We start from the raw sequence: 19,661 nt of genomic DNA on the forward strand, positions 1-19,661 counted from the left end.
TGGTGGGGGTGGCTTGGAGCAGCTACATGATGGTGGTGGGGGTGGTGGAGGTGGCTTGGAGCAGCTACATGATGGTGGCCGTGGTGGTGGTGGTGAGGGCTTGATGCAGCTACTTGGTGGTGACTGCCATGATGAGTTGGTGCAACAACAGGGTTGCCGTGAGATTCAACAGATTCGATGACATTGAACTTGGACTGCGTAGGCAGGTGGTGGTGAGGGCTTGGAGCAGCCACATGATGGTGGCCGTGGTGATGGTGGTGGTGATGGTGGTGGTGGTGGTGAGGGCTTGATGCACCGTGACTGTCATGATGAGTTGGTGCAACAACAGGGTTGCCATGAGATTCGGCAGATTCGATGACATTGAACTTGGACTGCGCAGGCGCATGGTGGTGATGGTGGTGGTGGCGGTGGTGATGATGTGGGCCTGGAGCGGCTGCTTTGTGGTGGCTGTCGTGGTGAGTTGGTGCAGGAGCTAGGCTTTCATGAGATTCAGTAGCTTCAAAGACATTGAAACTACAATAGAAAAGAAACAAAAGCACACAAACACTTGTTCTAAGAGAAGCCATTTGAATATGATATGAACTTCTTCTAAGCTTGAAGGGTCATATATATATATATATAAAATAAATAAATAAAATAAATAAATAATGGTTCATAATGAATTGAAAAAGATCCTAAATTGAGAGTATACTATATAATTAAGTAAAAGTTGAATAGTCTTGTGTAGAGGGTGGTGTTAGTCAATTTAACTCGATTTTCATCTATATTTGGATTTTAAAATAAAGAACTAAACTCACATTCCATATATGAATTCAACAAATTTCTTAATTAAAGTTTTCTATTTAATTTATAATGTCAATTTAAGAATTTGATTCCGGANTGTTTTCGTTCAACAAATTAAGAAGAAAAATATTAAGAACGGAAGGTGGAAAGAGAAAAGGTCGTGTAGGATAATCTTTAATTTCTCTATTTTTTCTAATAAAATAATAATGTATAGACTTAAATGTTCATAATAAAATTTTAAAACAATATAGTAATCAACCACGAAAAATGACTAAAATATGGAAGAGAATATGCACGACTAAAATACAAGTGAGACAATATGGATGAGTATGTTATGCATGATTTAAGAAATTATCAATATGTCCCTATGATGAGATTTGTAATGATTGTTGTTTTATATGTTTTCCGCTGTGTTAGAAAGGATGATGGACTATTGCGATATGTGCTCTGGGTGATCGATGGATGGTATCTCCCCGTTGAACTTGTTTGCTTGTATGTGAGCATGATACACTATGTGTTAGCTTCAGGTGTTTGATTGTGTGTTCTCACTATGGAGTGTGTTTACTTGCACAGAGCTAAGACGTTAGAGTTAGGTTGGCTAGACGATGACCTAGGTTAGGATGTTTTCAGTAGACTACAGAGCTAAGACGTTAGAGTTAGGTTGGCTAGACGATGACCTAGGTTAGGATGTTTTCAGTAGACTCAGCACTTTAGGGTCGTGAGTGTCAATAGAGGTTCTAGTTCCTTGTAATAGCCCACAAATAATAATAATAATAATAAATAAATAAAATAAATATACAAATAATAAAATAGAAATAATTATGGTGATGTGATATGTTATGTTTAGAATGTTTTGTATGACCATTGAGGTAATTGGTGTATAATTGCACGTTATGAAATGACATGTTAAAAGCATGGAGCGTTATGTTATGTTTTCTAAATTGTATATATACAGCATGTTATGAATATGATATCACGATAAATGAAATGAAATGTAACCCCATTAGGATTATGTATGATACGTAGACCGAAAAATGAGAAATGATATGTTAAGCATGAAAGATGGTAGTGGGGTTATATTCAGTAATGATAAAATTAAAAATATTGGGGACCTCATGTAAAGCCCCTAATTTTCTCTAACCTAATTAGGGACGTTACCTTGCACTCGTATGACAAAAGTATGAAAATTTATGTAAGACAACCTCAATAGCGACGACATGTTCATTATTATAAGTAGTTCATATATGGGGAAAACAATAGCAACAACCTAACTAAGAAATAAATCAACACGTAACTAAGAGAAATAATTGCAATTTAACTATCATTCGAAAGAGTCCAAACAAGACACCTACGACACTACAAGCCCTCCCTAAGACTTCCATAGCCTTCGCAGCGTTCACCGTCAACCGTACATGGGGGTCTTGCCCTTACTTGAAAATATGGGTAGCACGTGGCTTGATTATTATATAAAATACCCAGTAAGTCGTCCCACTGTTGAGGTTAAGCATACAACATACATTCAGAACACATGTCGGTCGCATACAACACACATACATAAGCAAAAGTACCAAAAGAAAGAAAACGTGAGGGGGACCTGTCTTCCATTCCTTTCCATGGCCTTAGGCCCTTGCTTTGTCCTGGCAAGGTGGATGCAAGGTAGCTCCCCACGCATGGCACACGTACGTAATCGTGGGCCCACCAGGCATGCGAACTCCCTGGGCCTGGCTTGATCGGGTACATATGATATACAATACTGAACGCCACGAAAAAGGAGGGCCTGCATGATATCATAGCGAGCATAATATCGAACGTACGCGTCCGTTGCATCATTAGCATAACGGGGAAGTAACCCCGTGTAGATAGCACATGCGTGCATGAGGTCCCTAAGGTTTACCTCCATGACATTATACACACAAAAGTTTCATCCCCTCACCTTACCTCCATGGCATTATACATACAAAAGTTCCATCCCCTCACCTCATTACATAGCATGACTGGGTTAAACATCGAGTAAGCATATCGTAGCACACTAGTCGTCACATTCATGGCATGCGGAGTTCTCATTACAATCGTGACATGTCAATCAAGCTCATGCATACAGGGTAGCAAGTCATGACATAAACATCACATACATAAACATGACATACGTAGCATTTCACGGCAAGAAACATATAACCTAGCATACATCAACAACACACATGGTGCATGCAAGGGCCACAGGGCAACACCATCGTACATACATAACTAACACCAACAGTAAGGTTACTTACCTCTTGGCCTTGGCCTTGGCCGAAGTTACTCTTGATAAGCTAATTTCTTCGTCTAACTACCTCCTATAACACCACAATATACACTTAGCGTCCTTTCATGATGTAACGCAACCAAACCTTATGTCTAACTATCAAGGTAAGTTCCTATCATGATCTTTGTTTAATAATTAAGAGTTACATTGACCTCAGATGCCTAAAATAAGGGCGAGAACAACTCTAGAAGGGTCGAAAACCTAGGAATCGGTATATTTTTTGTATACCAAGCCGTTAAGCCGAGGCATTGAGCCAAGACAAGCCGTAGAGCCGAAACACTGAGCCGACAAGCCAAGAAGGTCCCTGGTGGCGCACAACTCCTAGATGCTGGTTGGTATCGCTGGTCTTGGGCTGAAATGGATACGCGACCCAAAGTCAGTGTCTGATGCTGACTGCAAGGCGCGGGCTGCAATAGTGGGCCGCACATTGGCTGAGCGAGCTCGCGGGTACCCGAAGATCTCGACCCACGACCCACTGCTTTGTCTTCCTCACCCGAGAATCCCGATGAACCCTAATCGTAGAGTTCGATTGCCGTTGGCGATGAGACCACTACCTTTCGTTTGTCCTGAGTGTGTCTGTCCTGCTTGTTACGAAGTACCCTGGCGTCGGTTTGCTCCTACCTAAGGACTCACAGAAGTCTGAAGTCTCGCAACGTTTTTGATTCCTCACCTAAACCTTTTAGCTCCTCCCTCACAAGTACGACAGTGACTTGAAAGGAAAAGACGGCTAGTAAGGTACCTAGGGTTTAATATGGGGACTCAAGGGATTAATACGTCCTTTTTGGCAAGGCATGCCTCAATGGAAATCTCACGATTTCCGGCGGGATTTTTTTTTCCCTTTTTAAACCTTTATCATTACACTTCATGCATTTGGGGGGATACCTCTATTCCATCATGAGGGTACGGACGCGTACATCCAATGGCAGGACAACAATCGTTATGTTTTAAATAGTGCTGCCGTGATGGTTACTAATTCTAACGAGTGTCCGGCCTAAGGAGCTCCCAAAGTATGCTCGCCTGACAAGAAAGGTGGCCCAACGGTGTGCAAATTGATTGGTGAGTCCATACTCACACGTATGGGCTGTGTGTAGAGTATATGGTACACGTCCAATTACCCCTTAGGACAGTATCATAGGAAAATAGATTGAAAGGATAAGTCCCGTCATTGCATTCGCATGTTCTTGCATTTAACCCCAACAGTGGGGTCACTTATTGAGTATTTTTTTAAATACTCAAGCCATGTGCTACTATATTTTTCAGGTTAAGGCATGACATTCCGGTACGGCCGATGAAGACATCGCAACTCGAGACCATGTCACATGCATAGGATAGTGGTATTTATTTTCTTACACTTAGGCTATAATAGGATGATTTTAACTTAAATGTTTATTTATTTTATTTTATCTTTTGTTGTGTCGTTTTTTTAAAGATTTTTTCGAAACACGTAAGTCGATGGTTGTTATTTAAGATAAGGGTTATGTTTTATGGAATTTAAATGAAGTATTTCCACATTCAATGTTTATGATATGTATACAGTACAACCTTAAATTAAGTAGAAAATTTTGGGTCGTTACATTCCTAGTGCTCTCAAACTAAGAAAGACTCAAAGAGTCAATACAACAGAATAACCTAGAGCCCGCTTTATGCTACCTATTTTCCCTAGGAATCCAATAAGTGTCCTCAACTCTCAAATATGACCAAGGAAAAATTTACAATATAGATTACATGTTTAGGTGATCAATAGGTATATCTCCCTAGCAAAGCATGCATGAGAGAACTCAATTAGGATTACTTCGTTACAGTTAATGTAGTTTACATGTTGACCAAAGTCAAAATGTTTCTAGTAGACCATTCACTCTAGGATTGTGAGCGAGGATAGGAGGTCTAGATATGAGTGCACCTAAGAACTTGGATTAGCCTTGAGGAGCTAACCCCAAGCGTTTTGAAAATGAGAGATGAGATTTAAACTACCTAGAAATCCCTAAGAACTTAGTTGACCTCCATGGCAACCAAGGACGACCAAGGGTAGTTCTTCAGGCTCATAACAATGTGATAGTGTCATTAAAGTTTTGCTACCTATCCACTCCCGTACTCTTTTTTTTTCTTTGAGATTGTACTCCGGTACTCGCACCGTCGAGATAGGCACAGGCTGGATAGGGAAGGTGCGTTGAGATGATTATGTGCCACACCCATATGGAAATGACTAGGGGTCTGCTGAATAAGGCTTATATGCTTAAACCTATTCGTGGGAGGGGGGGCGTGATAAAACATATGTTAACCTTGCCGACACACAGGAGGGCTCCCTCAAGGTTTAGTGGCTTTATGGTCTCATGGAAGGGTCTATCACCTAACCTTCCATGGATGATGTTTAGGTTAACACCATACTGTCCCTACATAGTATATGAGGTCGCACTTTAATCCAAGTCACTGATCCTTCACTACGTAAAAAAGTAAGCTGCCAAGGTCAAAGAATAGAAAGATTGTAGAAACTAAGCAAGACAAAGGTAGCCTCCACGTCGTTAGTCGTTGGTATGGTGTCAGCAAAACTTCCACTTCTCTTTCCACTCCTAAGACCATTGAGTCAGGCCTAGACCAATTAAGGTTATGTGACCTATAATTCAGTTGGAAATATGTTTCAAGACTTTGTACCTAAACACAAATTTATCAACTCTAGCTTTTGTAACTCAACTTGAGCATCACAACCAACTCTTACGGTTTAAAAATATAACTGAAACTTACAAATGAAAATATGTATAAGAACAAGGAGCTTTTATTTGGATGTTTTAAAATTTTTATAATAGTTAAATTATCTATTTAGTCTTAAGAAATACACTATTCTAAGTAAAATTAAACTTCAAAATAACTAGCAAAATCTTGCAAAGGTAAACACAAATTCAATGCTTAAACTTTTCGAGTATGATCAGAAAAATTGCTTGAGAAGCGATTCAGCGATGAATTTGTAGGCTACTTCAGTCGGATGGATGCCATCCCAAATATGTATTTTGATGAATCTTCACACGTTCGGGTTAGGGCATTACATAAAGGTTCTGCTTCTGTCAATCCACTTCCACAACAACCTGTGTTCGTATGCTCAAAACCTGTACAACCAAATGCCCGTTTTAGTTGAAAATGATTCTTAAAACTTGATTTCCTCAAAATATTTATGACTTAGATCCTATAAGTTGATAAATTTTTCTATTTCAATGGGCACCAACTTACCATATTGGTGAGGATTATTGACCATGTTGATGAGAAGGGTATAAATGTCAGCTTACAACATTGTGCTTCCACGAAGTTGCAACTTTAGATTGCTCAACAACTTTGAAAGCTTCTGATTATAGGATTTGGAGTCCGAGTTTTGATCTTCCAAACATATCCGATGTAGGGGATTTTGAAACGATACAGTCTCTTGAATGGGAAGACAACCAACCGGAGGGAGGCCAGCAACCACTATACTACGACATCCAAGCTGGTAAATTTCCTGTTCATTTACAATCAAATAATGAAAATGAAAAGTTATAATTTAATATTTTGATTATTGTGTTAACAAACATTGATTAGGATTAATATGGGCACACAGTATAATTTACCTTGATGAAGCTTTGTAGTCTATTCTGTATGAAATCTTGGTAACCATGTTTCCTTTTGGGAAGGTCGTAGAAATTGATGTTCAAATCATTAGTTCCTGCACTAACAATAACCAAAGCGCTACCAATAATCTTCTTCCTTTCTTCCACACTCACAATCCCTTGAAGCCTTTGAATATAGTTCTTGAAAAAATCAACTTGCTTCATCACATGAATAGCTTTGGATACCGTAGCAGTTAGATTATCAAACCTTGTGCCAGCTAATGCAAAACTGACTCCTGTTCCCACGTTATCATTCGACAATTTTGGATTAAAAAATGGAGGAACAAGCTCCTTTATCCCCAACCTAGAGGCCAACATGTCAAGAATGAGTTTTCCATTACTAAACCTTCCAATAGCAATATGACCAGGAAAATCTTTATCATATGGGGAGTAATTAGCCTTGAAAGTTGTGGGAATGAAGTTGTTATTTCCTGTTTCTACAGTAGAATCACCGAATATAGGAATGGTAGGAAAAGATTGAGAAATTTTAAGATCAGAAGCACTGCACAATTTGCTAATACATAATGACCAAATTATGTGGAGTGATAGAGCAACAACGAGATAATTCACAAGTGCCATTGGTGGTGTTCTTCAAGTTTTTTTTTATTTTTTTATTTTTTATATCATCCTTGTCAATTGGTGTATGTATTAATAGGGTTTGAAAGACATAAAACTAAGCTCTTTATGGTTTCTCCATGGAGTTATTTAGTTTTGTAAGGCAAAAAAAAAAAAAAAGCTAAGTCAACCGAGGGGAAATTTTTTTTTGCCCCTACAGCCGGGTTCAAGGAATACCCCACTAGAGAGAAATTTGAGAGGAATCAGCTGCGAAGTTCATCGGACCACCATCGAAATCCACCTTCAGACGAGACTTGTACAAGGACTGAGAGGCTAGAGACCGCCGCTTCATCAAGATCCAAGAACGTTTTGCAAGGTAAGGTTCTGAACGACATTTTTCAGATATGAGCTTTTCCTATGTAAATCGAGTCCTAAAATGCTGAGATATTCACCTAGGAACAACTCCACGCATGATCTGTGAAGAAGTTTGGCCGAAATCTTAACTCGAAGGTGGAGATCCGAGTAAGCGAACTTTCGACGCTCTTAACTCCTCTAGTTGTCAAACACAAAAATTATGAAAAAAAATACTAGGACTTTGTCGAAGAAATCATATCGATCCGAACTACGAATCAAAAGATATGAAAATCGGAAAGGAGACACTGTGTTATGGATTGTAAAGGACAAAGATGAAAAAAAAAAGTTGGCTGGCGAGCGGCGGAGGCGGCACGATAGGCGACGGATGTCACGGCCCTACATTTTTTGCCATGCGGCGTCGTGATCTTGACACGCTCACAACTAGCCTTGAGGGAAATTAAGCTCCATATATATTTTTTGCCCAGCTTTGTGGCTTCGTCGGACCTTAGGCGAGGTTTGTCTTCGCCAATCGAACATCGCTTGTGCGGAATCCAAGCTTGTTCGACCACACACGCCGCCTGCGCGTGCATGTTCAATCGTCTGCGACACATCCGACTTGCCTCTATGCTAGGCCAAGTCATTCAACTCGACCTTGGCTCTACTCGGGCCAAGGTCTCTTCGTAGAACGCCGCATCTCATCTTGCCATCTCGATCCCCATCGACGGGGTCCATATCTCTTGACGCCATCTTGAGTCTCGGGTTGTTGTCGACCATCATAACTCGTTCGGTCATGCCATCGAGAATGGGCACGTTCATCTCATTGGGACTTTCCGAACATCCATCCATCTCGGTTCTATCGAGGCATAGGCCCTCTCGTGCCCATGCTGAGTCATTTATGGATACCGTACCAGATAGCAGGTGTATGTAGCAACCTCCAACATGCAGGTTAGAGCGCAATACTGGCAAACCTGTGTTGTCTGATACTGTCCTTCAAAAACTCATTTCAAAGGAAGTCGCCCGAGACACTCGTCTCGGCACGCTCTAGTGAGACGACGACACATGTTTCCTGCAAAGAATCGCAAACCCGAGTCGAGTCGAATCGGATTAGCCGACACGCGACTACGCAAAAGCTGCCGCGCGTGGTAGGTGTCACAACCATACTTAGAGTAGGTTGTGACCTCACGTCATGACAAGCAAAGCGACGTCCATTGAGAGACGCCCATCTGGCCATATGCAAGCCAATATAGATGAGTGTCATGATGCGATCAAGGAGGACGATGCATCATCCAACACACCACCACGTAAAGTGGGCATTGAAGACAAGTTGAGACATAAGCAAGACAGAGACATCAGAATAGACATGAAGGACAAGATAGGCTTGTTGAAGGGCTGGGTAGGGCCTCAGGCCTTAACCTCAAAGGTTAGGGTTTCTGAAGGAATTTGGGCATGCGATTCGGGAGTTAAGTCCGTTCATATGAAATATGAATGCTCGCCAAGTTTGGTGTCAATCGAACATCGGATGAACAATGCACGATACCGTATGACCACTCACTAAAATCATGTCTACGCCTGGTAGAATGAAAATGGCTCAAAATGTACTATAGGGGTACCATGGTGTCAGCTCTCCACCACCCGTGGGCTCTGTTGCCTAAGTGAGCTACCCTGTGGCACATACGTGTGTCACAATGTGGGCGAGCGTGCCGAGACGAGTGTCTCGGGTGACTTCCTTTGAAATGGGTTTTGAAGGACAATATCGGACGGCATGGGTGTGCCAGTATTGCGCCCTAGTCTGCGTGTTGGAGGTTGCTACATACACTCGCTATCCGGTACAGTAACCGTAAATGACTCGACATGGGCATAGGAGGGCTTATGCATGATAGAACTCGGATGGATGGATGTTCGGAAAGTCCCGATGAGATGAACGACATGCAGGCCCATTCTCGATGGCATGACCGAGCGAGTTATGATGGCCGATGACATCCCGAGACTTGGGATAGCGTCAAGACATATGGGCCCTGTCGATGGGGATCAAGATGGCAAGATGAGATGCGGCGTTGCATTGAGAGACCTTGGCCCGAGCAGAGCCAAGATCGAGCCGAATGTCTTGGCCTAGCGTAGATGCAAGTCGGATGTATTGCAGACGATTGAACATGCACGTGCAGGTGGCAGGTGTGGTCGAACAAGCCTGGATTCCGCACAAGCGATGGTCGATTGGCGAAGACAAACCTCGCCTAAGGTCCGACGAAGCCACAAAGTCGGGGCGAAAAATATATATATGGGGCTTAATTCCCCTTAAGGCTAGTCGTGAGTGTAAAGATCACGACGCTGTACGGTAAAAATGTAGGACCGTGACAGTAGGCGCGCATGCGGCCTGCTACTGGCGCACTCCCACGCGCGTGGTCAACGCACTATCGGCACGTGAGTGCGCGTGAAACGGCCGTTTTGGCCCGTTTGCCCTCTGTTCGCCTGATTTTTGTCCCGGTTCCAATTCTAGTTTTTATGTGAATAGGCACCTAATTTAAGGAAATCGGTATTTTTGGACACCTCACGGGCAAAGAAACGCTAGCAAAAAGGCACGCGTCAACCAGGTAAGTCACCACCCGGTATTTAGGAAGAAATACTTGTAGGGTTCGTTTGATTACATGCATGCTAGTAAGTTTGCCTTAGATTAGCTCTCCATGAATGAGATTATGCAGATTGATTATTATGAGTGTATTGAGTGAAATATCTGAGTGTTGCTTGTATGCTTTAAGCTTCCGCCGTACATATGCATGTGTTTAATTTATGTTGGAATTGTGTATTCCGCGTTCCGGGTGCTTGATGGATGAATTTGTCCCATTTAGCGCAAACTTCATGTTTTGGGTGCTTGATGGAGGCCATCGCCCTGTTGAGCCAGCATGCATAATTTGCATGAATATATTATGAGGTTAAAAGATGGTTGCATGCACACTTTGTTCTTTTATAGGACCCATTTCTATGATAAGCCTAGGGAATTGTTGTTAGGAGCGATAAGTCGCTCTAGCTAGACATAACCTTCCCCTAAGAACTTAGCAAATTATCAAGGCAACAAGGTACCTCAGAAGTGTTCATAGATTGCTAGAGTGAGAACCGTATCTATAGCTTCGTGGGAGGACCAAGGGTTCCTGACAAGTCCTTTACTGCTCTTAATCATTTAGCATGGGAAATGTGTCCCCACATCGTACAGCCCATTAGGTGCATGGGAATGGGTTGGGTCGCGCCCCCATAGGGGGACTATATGGGCTTAGGGGTATTCAGCACACCCCTAGGCTAGATACCATGTAGTCTTAGACATGTAAAGGTAGCGCCTCATAGAGAGATACCGACCATATCAGCTTGGCGTAAGAAACCCCTAGGTGTTTAATGAAAGGACGATGAACCGGTGAAACCCAAGGGGCAAGCTCCAAGGGACTAAGATTAGAACCAGATGTCCTAGAATCGAATTAGAAAACCATGGGAACCTATTAAATTAGGATGCGAAGAGAGCCTAAAAGTTGGTGGCTTACTGAGTATAATTTTTATACTCATCCTTGCTATATTTTCCTTTTTTAGGAGTGCAAGATATTGGTGAAGGGCGGGTGTGATGGAGACGGGGATTGTCATAGAGGAATGGGTTGTCCCGTGATATCAGTCCAGTCTTTATTTTGTATTTGCATTCTTTCCAAATTTATTTCCAAACTGTTAAGTGTTCTGTTTGTTGTCGTTGAAAAATTTTATTGGAATTAAAGGATTTTCTCTATTTCATATTTAAATCACTTTGTGCATTCATGTGTTGTCTTTAGTCACAATCCATAGTAAAATATTGGGTCGTGACAAGTTTCAAATGCTTCATTCCGTTTGTTTGTCTTTTTTTTTTTTCCTCTAAAAACAATAATATAGTTTATTTGTTAATTTATATAGTTGAGATCAAGGTACCTACAACAACTACAAAAATCGATGACAGAGAAGTTATCGAGTATAAACTAAAAGAGGTATCGACTATAGAAAATGAGAGGGGTATCGACTATAGACGGTAAGGTCATAAAATCTCAAAATATAATATACAATAATCAATGAGATGTTATGACTTACATGTAGCAGATTCTGTTGGACGAAAAGTTCAAATGCATCAAGGTGGACAGGAAGGTGTCTGGGTTAAGGTAAAATGAAACTTATATTGTTTCAAATGCATAAAAGGTTTTGTTGTCTTGATCCAACCACCACTGAGAATATATCACCGGTCACATTCAATTCGATGAAGCTCATTTTCCTGCTGTCCCTAGGTCTCTTTCCTCTTTTTATATTTCAAATTTCTTGGAGCCGTGTCTTTACCATATCGATCCCCCTACCCCTTCTACACTACACATTCCTTGATCTAGCTCCTCTCCATGTGATATTTGTTATGACCTTGTGGATGAGTATGTGCAAATTGATACTTCTCTTGCAGGTTGCTCTTTGCCACCCTCAGCTTCTAATTCACCCTCTATAGAACTTGCTGCTAATTCCTCTTCTTCCTTGGGCTCTGATCCTATGATCACACGAGCAAAAGTTGATATTTTCAAAACTCGTCATCCAACAATTTTTTATTTTTTTGGCTCATTTGGACTTCTTTTTGCTCTTCTTGGATTCGATGAGCCAAGAGAATTCAAATCTACTATTAAAAGTCGTGTGTGGATTGCTGCCATGGATGAGGAAATTCGAGCTTTACAACAAACAGACACTTAGATTTTGGTTTTTTGCCCGTGCGACACCAATATCGTAGACTCTAAATGGGTGTTTAACACTAAATATTTGCTCGATGGATCTGTTTAGTATTTCAAGACTCATCTTATTGCCAAAGGTTGTACTCGGATTTCTTGTCTCAATTACACTCACACTTTCAACCCTGTTGTTAAAGCTACTACTATCGGCGGCCGTCGTGACGCCTTCAACCCTTCTTACCCAATTTAGCCTTTCTATAGCATCGAGGCTACTCCTTCTTACCCAATTTAGCCTTTCTATTAACACCGAGGCTATTAAGTTACAGGCGTTCTTAGAAAAAGGAAAAGAAAAGAGGGGCTAGGATTTTTGAAAGAGGAAGTTGAAAAGTGAGATTCAAACTCAAATTTGCGGAGTTCAGGACGGCATTCTTGAACTGTCTCGAATCGATGGCGCAACATATCGGGCGCACTCGGTGCTCCGATAACCCTTCGGCCAAACCGAAGTTGGACGCCATTGAAGCTCCTCGAAAGAAGTTGACAAGACGTGAATGCGATGATTCACTACGCAAATTGGAGATTCTATGAGCAACCGTTTCGTCGATTGAGTTGAAATTTAAGGGAGAATCAAGTAAGTGATGGTTGGTGGCAAACCTATTTTGAGCTGAGCTTTTGGAAGCCGAGTGTTCCAGTGGCGCCGATCGAAAAAAATTCCTACAGTGTGACTCGCTATCCATTCAAACCACACCCGACCTGTAGCCCGGCCCATTTTCAAAATCAACTATTTTGGGCCGTCTCCAAATATAAATTTTGAATTAAAAATGTCAAAATGATATATGGAAAATATTTTTAAAATTAAACATGCAATTTTTTTTTTTTAATGTTGTTTTATTTTTAGATAATAATCATAAAATAGTATTTATTTACTTCCAAAATTTCTAAACATTTTTTTGAAATATTTAGGGGGAAAAAACACTTATGTTTTTAAAAATTAGAAATAAAACATACCAAATATGAATTTAAGTTAATACACGGTACACGAACGTCACCAAATGATTTATTTTCTAATTTTTTTCGAAATGGGCATTGTAGTATTTATTATTAGCAAAAATAAATAAATAAATAAATAACACAGCATAATTCAACTAGTTAAAAAAATATACATCATTCAAACCCATTTAAGTATCATACTCTTCTATTAACATGTCAATTTAAACATTTGGTCTTCTAGTAAGATGATATATATCTTAACTAATTGAGGAGAGGATTACGCTCAAGTAGCAACATAAACTGCATATAGTATACCGATAAAAATGAGTGTCTTATTGATACAATCCACTTTATAACGGTTACAAATAATTGTATTTAGATTAGATCGTTCACGTGAGAGTGTGTGAGTGGTGATATCTCATACAAAAAGTTCGATGAAGCATCAAAATATCTAATTTTTATTTGTAAATTGTTAATCAAGATCTTAATGTTTCATAGGATGATTATGTGTGACTCTATCTTAATCTTGAGTGAATTTTAAACTCCCACATGTAAAGGCTCGTTGTTTGATCTGTATGAGTGAAAATAGTTTTTGTAACTGGTTCAATAAACGTCAGTTTAGGGCCAAATAAAATGTTAGAAACATAATTTTCACACGATAAAATTCATTCCTACAACAATGGGTCTCATTCTCTCACTAGTATAATTTTTACAAGTTGAACAATGGGGTCTTAGTTTCTACAAACTTAGTTATGACTGGATCATAAACAAATTATTCAAGTGAGAAGTAAAATTAACTAATTCTCGACATATGCTCTTGCTTTAGTTCATATCCATCACATTCCATATCATGTAAACGAAGAAAAATATACAATTTTATCGACCTTCAAATTTTTCATCGATAGAATGTATTATTCTCAGTGACTAAATTAAAAGAAATACTGTAAATACTTGACCGAAAGAATATTAGCTCGAAATTAATTAAAAAATTTTAGATACTAGAGTGTTAGTACTAGAACTAAGCTAAAATACCATCGGTGTCAATTTAGATGATTGAAAAATTCCTTGAGAAGCGATTTAGTGACGAACTTGTAGGCTGCTTCAGTCGGATGAATGCTATCCCAGAACTTAAATTTTTAAGGATCTTTACACGTTGGGATAATTACATTACATAGAGGCTCGACTTCAACTAATCCAATTCCACAACAACCCTTATCTATATGCTGAAAAACCTGTTCAACAAATGCCCGGAACCAAAAATTAGTTGAAAATGGTTCTCAAACTTTGATTTCCCATAAATATTTACGGAATTGACTTACCATATTTTTTAGGATTATTGACCATATCAATGAGAGGGGTATAAATGTCAGCGTACAAAATCGTGCTTCCACTTAGTTGTTATTGTAAATTGCTAAGTAGCTTTGAAAGCTTTTGGTTGTAGTCTTTGGAATCTGAATTTTGATCCTCCAAACATACTCGGTGGAGGGGATTTTGAAATGATATAGTCTCTTGAATGGAAAGACAACCAACCGGAGGGAGGCCAGCAACAACTATATAATGACATCCAAGTTGGTAAATTTCCAGTCAATTTTCAATCATAATTATGTTTAAAAATAATAATATGGAAAACAAGACACATACTAGAAAGTTTTTAATGTTAAGATAATTTACTTCGATCAAGCTTTGTAGTCTATTCTGTATAAAACCTTGGTAACCGCTAATATTGTATTGTAGTTGTCTTGTCAGAAGGTCGTAGAAATTAATGTTGAGTCATTAGTTCCTGCAATAATAACAACCAAAGCATTACCAATAATCCTTCTACTTTCTTCCACACCCACAATCCCTTGAAGCCTTTGAATGTAGTTTTTGAAAAGATCAATTTGCTTCATCACATGAATGACATTGGATATCATAGAAGTCAAATCGTCAAACCCCGAGCCAGCTGACGCAAAACTAACACCTGTTTTGACATCATCATCTGAAAGTTTTGGATCCAAAAATGAAGGAACAAGTTCTTTTATGCCTAACTTAGAAGTTATCATATCAGGGATGAGTTTTACATCACTAAACCTTCCCGTAGCAACATGATCCAGAAAATCTTTGTCGTATGGTGCATAATTAGCCTTAAAAATAGTGTGAATGAAGTTGTTATTTCCGGTATCAATCACCAAATATAAGAATAGCTGGAAAAGATGAAAAAGTTTTAGGAGCTAAAGCACTGCATGGTTTGCTAAGAAATAACAACCAAATTATGAGAGCTATAGAACAACAATGAAGTAATAGTTAGGATTAGATTTGATTAAGTTATTTGGATTAGATTTGATTTAGTTATTTGGATTAGATTTGATTTAGTCATACCAAATTGAGTTCTATCGATTTGATTTTGTAATGCTATATAATAGCGAATTTCATTTTCAATAATATGAGAGATTTCTCCCAATTCTTCTAATGTTTCTAGTTTTCTCTCTGTTACTTACATTTGGTATCAGAGCCATGCCCTAAACTAGTTAAAACTTGGAGCAGTAGTCTTCTACGTGTGTCATGATAAAACTATGTCGATGGAGAGTCCATTTGTGCAGCCTGCAATTCCGAAATTTGATTGGTACTATGATTCATTGGGCGATACTCATGGAAAACCTTTTGCGTTCCCAGGAGTACTGAGATTTGGTGGAGAATGGGATTTCTGCAGCAACAGAAGACATCGTTTTCACGGATGCCCAGAAGAAGCACATTGAAGATCAGAAGTTGAAAGGTTTGAAAGTAAAGAATTATCTATTTCAAGCATTAGATTGTTCGATCTTGGAGACAATCCTCAACAAGGATACAACAAAGAATATATGGGATTCTATGAAGCAGAAATATCAAGGTTTGACACCGGTAAAACGTGCACATTTGCAAGCTCTTCGGAAGGAGTTTGAAATGCTTTACATGAAAGCAGGAGAATCTGTAAATGAGTATTTTGCTCGAACCCTTAGCATAGCCAACAAGATGAAAATAAATGATGAGAATAAAAAGATGTTGAAGTAGTTGAAAAGATTATGAGATCTCTCACTCCTAAGTTTGATTATATTGTGTGTTCTATTGAGGAGTCTAACGATACATCCATCTTAACTATTGATGAGTGGCAAAGTAGTCTGCTTGTGCATGAACAACGCATGAGTTCTCATGTTGAAGAAGAACACGCTTGGAAGATCACTCATGGTGACCAATCTGGAGGAAGGAGTCAAGGTTGTGAAAGCTTTAGAGGCAGAGGAAGGGGACGAGGCAGACAAACCTTCAACAAGGCCACAGTGGAGTTCTATAATTGCCACAAGCTAGGACATTTTCAATGGGAATGTCAAAGCAAGGAGAAGGAGGCAAACTATGCAGAGACTCAAGAAGAGATGTTGCTGATGGCTTACGTGAATATGAATAAGACCAATAGAGAAGATACATGGTTTCTTGACTCGGGATGTAGCAATCATATGTGTGGGAAGAAGGAATATTTTTCAGATTTTGATGGAAGTTTCAGAGATTTAGTGAAGTTGGGCAACAACTCAAGCATGGATGTAACAGGAAAGGGTAATGTACGGCTACAGGTGAATGGAATCATACTGATAATCACAAGAGTGTTCTATGTGCCAAAGCTGAAGAACAATCTACTGAGTATTGGGAAATTGCAAGCAAAGAGGCTTAGCATTCTTAGCATTTTGTTTCAAAATGGAACATGCAAGGTGTTTTATCTTGAGAGAGGCTTAATCATGGAGACAAAGATGTCTTTGAATCGAATGTTCGTACTGCATGCTATATCTCAGCTACATGCTATATCTCAGCTTGTAGCAGCCATTCAAACTCAATTGAAACTTATGAGAAGAAGTGGTTCAAGGTCTCTTTCGTACACTCATCGCTCCAATTCCTATCGCCATAATCAGATAAGTAGAAGGGTCCCAAGTCCTTCCCCCTATCATTCCACTACTCGTTCTAGGAGAAGCAGCTGTTCAAGTTCCATCAGCCGTTGACGCAGAAGTAGGTCTTCCTCATTATCTCCTTTCTTCAAATCGTACAGTTCCAGTCCTAGTCGTGCATCCACTGATCAGAAACATTCCATAGAGAAGCTTAAGAAAGAGGAAGAGGAGAAGAAAAGGCGTGAAGCATAAATTTTCATACTTTTGTCATACGAGTGCAAGGTAACGTCCCTAATTAGGTTAGAGAAAATTAGGGGCTTTACATGAGGTCCCCAATATTTCTAATTTTATCATTAATGAATATAACCCCACTATCATCTTTCATGCTTAACATATCATTTCTCATTTTTCGGTCTACGTATCATACATAATCCTAATCGGGTTACATTTCATTTCATTTATCGTGATATCATATTCATAACATGCTGTATATATACAATTTAGAAAACATAACATAACGCTCCATGCTTTTAACATGTCATTTCATAACGTGCAATTATACACCAATTACCTCAATGGTCTTAAAAACATTCTAAACATAACATATCACATCACAATAATTATTTCTATTTTATTATTTGTATATTTATTTTATTTATTTATTATTATTATTATTATTTGTGGGCTATTACAAGGAACTAGAACCTCTATTGACACTCACGACCCTAAAGTGCTCAGTCTACTGAAAACATCCTAACCTAGGTCATCGTCTAGCCAACCTAACTCTAACGTCTTAGCTCTGTGCAAGTAAACACACTCCATAGTGAGAACACACAATCAAACACCTGAAGCTAACACATAGTGTATCATGCTCACATACAAGCAAACAAGTTAAACGGGGAGATACCATCCATCGATCACCCAGAGCACATATCGCAATAGTCCATCATCCTTTCTAACACAGCGGAAAACATATAAAACAACAATCATTACAAATCTCATCATAGGGACATATTGATAATTTCTTAAATCATGCATAACATACTCATCCATATTGTCTCACTTGTATTTTAGTCGTGCATATTCTCTTCCATATTTTAGTCATTTTTCCTGGTTGATTACTATATTGTTTTAAAATTTTATTATGAACATTTAAGTCTATACATTATTATTTTATTAGAAAAAATAGAGAAATTAAAGATTATCCTACACGACCTTTTCTCTTTCCACCTTCCGTTCTTAATATTTTTCTTCTTAATTTATTGAACGAAAACATTCCAGAATCAAATTCTTAAATTGATATTATTAATTAAATAGAAAACTTTAATTAAGAAATTTGTTGAATTCATATATGGAATGTGAGTTTAGTTCTTTATTTTAAAATCTAAATATAGATGAAAATCGAGTTAAATTGACTAACACCACCCTCTAGACAAGACTATTCAACTTTTACTTAATTATATAGTATACTCTCAATTTAGGATCTTTTTCAATTCATTATGAACCATTATTTATTTATTTTATTTATTTATTTTATATATATATATGACCCTTCAAGCTTAGAAGAAGTTCATATCATATTCAAATGGCTTCTCTTAGAACAAGTGTTTGTGTGCTTTTGTTTCTTTTCTATTGTAGTTTCAATGTCTTTGAAGCTACTGAATCTCATGAAAGCCTAGTGACACAATCGCACTCTTAAAGGCAGCGGACTAGCGATTGTGCGACACTCACTTTCCAACGACAAGTGAGCTAAGCCAATTCGTACTTGCGTCGCCTACGGCCAAGCGACGTATGATCGAGCCTCTAGCCTCGGTTTTAAAAGAAGGTTTTGGAAAACGAGGGTAGAGAGAGATTTTAGAAAGAGAGATTTTTGAAAGAGACGTTATATAAGCAAGCAAGAGAGAGATAACAACGGCTTAGCATATATAACCTTGGGTAGGGAGAAGTTGACAACTAGTCATATCCCCCCTATAGTACATTTTGAGACATTTCATGTCTGGCAGGCCTAGACATGATATTTTTGAGGCGTCATACGCCCTAGAACTATAGAAGTAAAAACACTAGAATGAAAAGACATGACAAGGGTTTGGCTTGCCATAGGCATGCGGCCATGGGCAACACGCCCTGGACGAGCATGACCGTGACATCCTCCCCCACTTAATTGGTTGACGACCCCGTCAACCGACTACTTTCAAACCTGGCGATGTGGGTGGCTGCAGATTTCAGGTCTTCGGCGCGTTCCCAGCTGGTTTCCTCTGTAGGGAGATTCTTCCATTTGACAAGGAATTCACGAATCGTCCGTACAGGTCGTCCTATCTTCCTAACCCTGTCGGCGAGAATTTCCTCTACTTCTTTTGTTTCTTTTTGCCTCAGATCGATGCTCGGTCTTGTGGTTGCATTTCGTTGGTCGTCTTCTGGGTCAGGGTGGTATGGCTTCAGGTTGCTCACATGAATTACTGGGTGGATTTTC

The 19,661-nt window shown here is 39.2% G+C and overlaps 1 protein-coding gene, 1 long non-coding RNA gene and 2 pseudogenes across 2 annotated transcripts in view; all 4 read right to left on the bottom strand.

Moving 5' to 3' along the window:
• LOC111499471 (histidine-rich glycoprotein-like) overlaps positions 1 to 581 on the bottom strand; it is a 718-nt gene extending 137 nt beyond the window's left edge. Inside the window, exon 1 of the mRNA XM_023151037.1 lies at positions 51 to 581. Coding sequence (XP_023006805.1) covers positions 51 to 566 — 516 coding nt within the window. The 5' untranslated portion in view covers positions 567 to 581. The remainder of the gene's footprint in view (positions 1 to 50) is intronic.
• Positions 582 to 6,005: 5,424 nt separating this feature from the next.
• Positions 6,006 to 7,293, bottom strand: LOC111499472 (annotated as a pseudogene).
• A 7,054-nt stretch (positions 7,294 to 14,347) lies between these two features.
• Positions 14,348 to 16,009, bottom strand: LOC111499473 (annotated as a pseudogene).
• A 2,807-nt stretch (positions 16,010 to 18,816) lies between these two features.
• LOC111499811 overlaps positions 18,817 to 19,661 on the bottom strand; it is a 6,450-nt gene continuing 5,605 nt past the window's right edge. Inside the window, exon 2 of the long non-coding RNA XR_002721004.1 lies at positions 18,817 to 18,866. This is a non-coding gene — a long non-coding RNA (uncharacterized LOC111499811). The remainder of the gene's footprint in view (positions 18,867 to 19,661) is intronic.

The sequence above is a fragment of the Cucurbita maxima genome, unplaced genomic scaffold (genome assembly GCF_002738345.1).
Source record: "Cucurbita maxima cultivar Rimu unplaced genomic scaffold, Cmax_1.0 Cma_Scf00027, whole genome shotgun sequence".
NCBI classification, from domain to species: domain Eukaryota; kingdom Viridiplantae; phylum Streptophyta; class Magnoliopsida; order Cucurbitales; family Cucurbitaceae; genus Cucurbita; species Cucurbita maxima.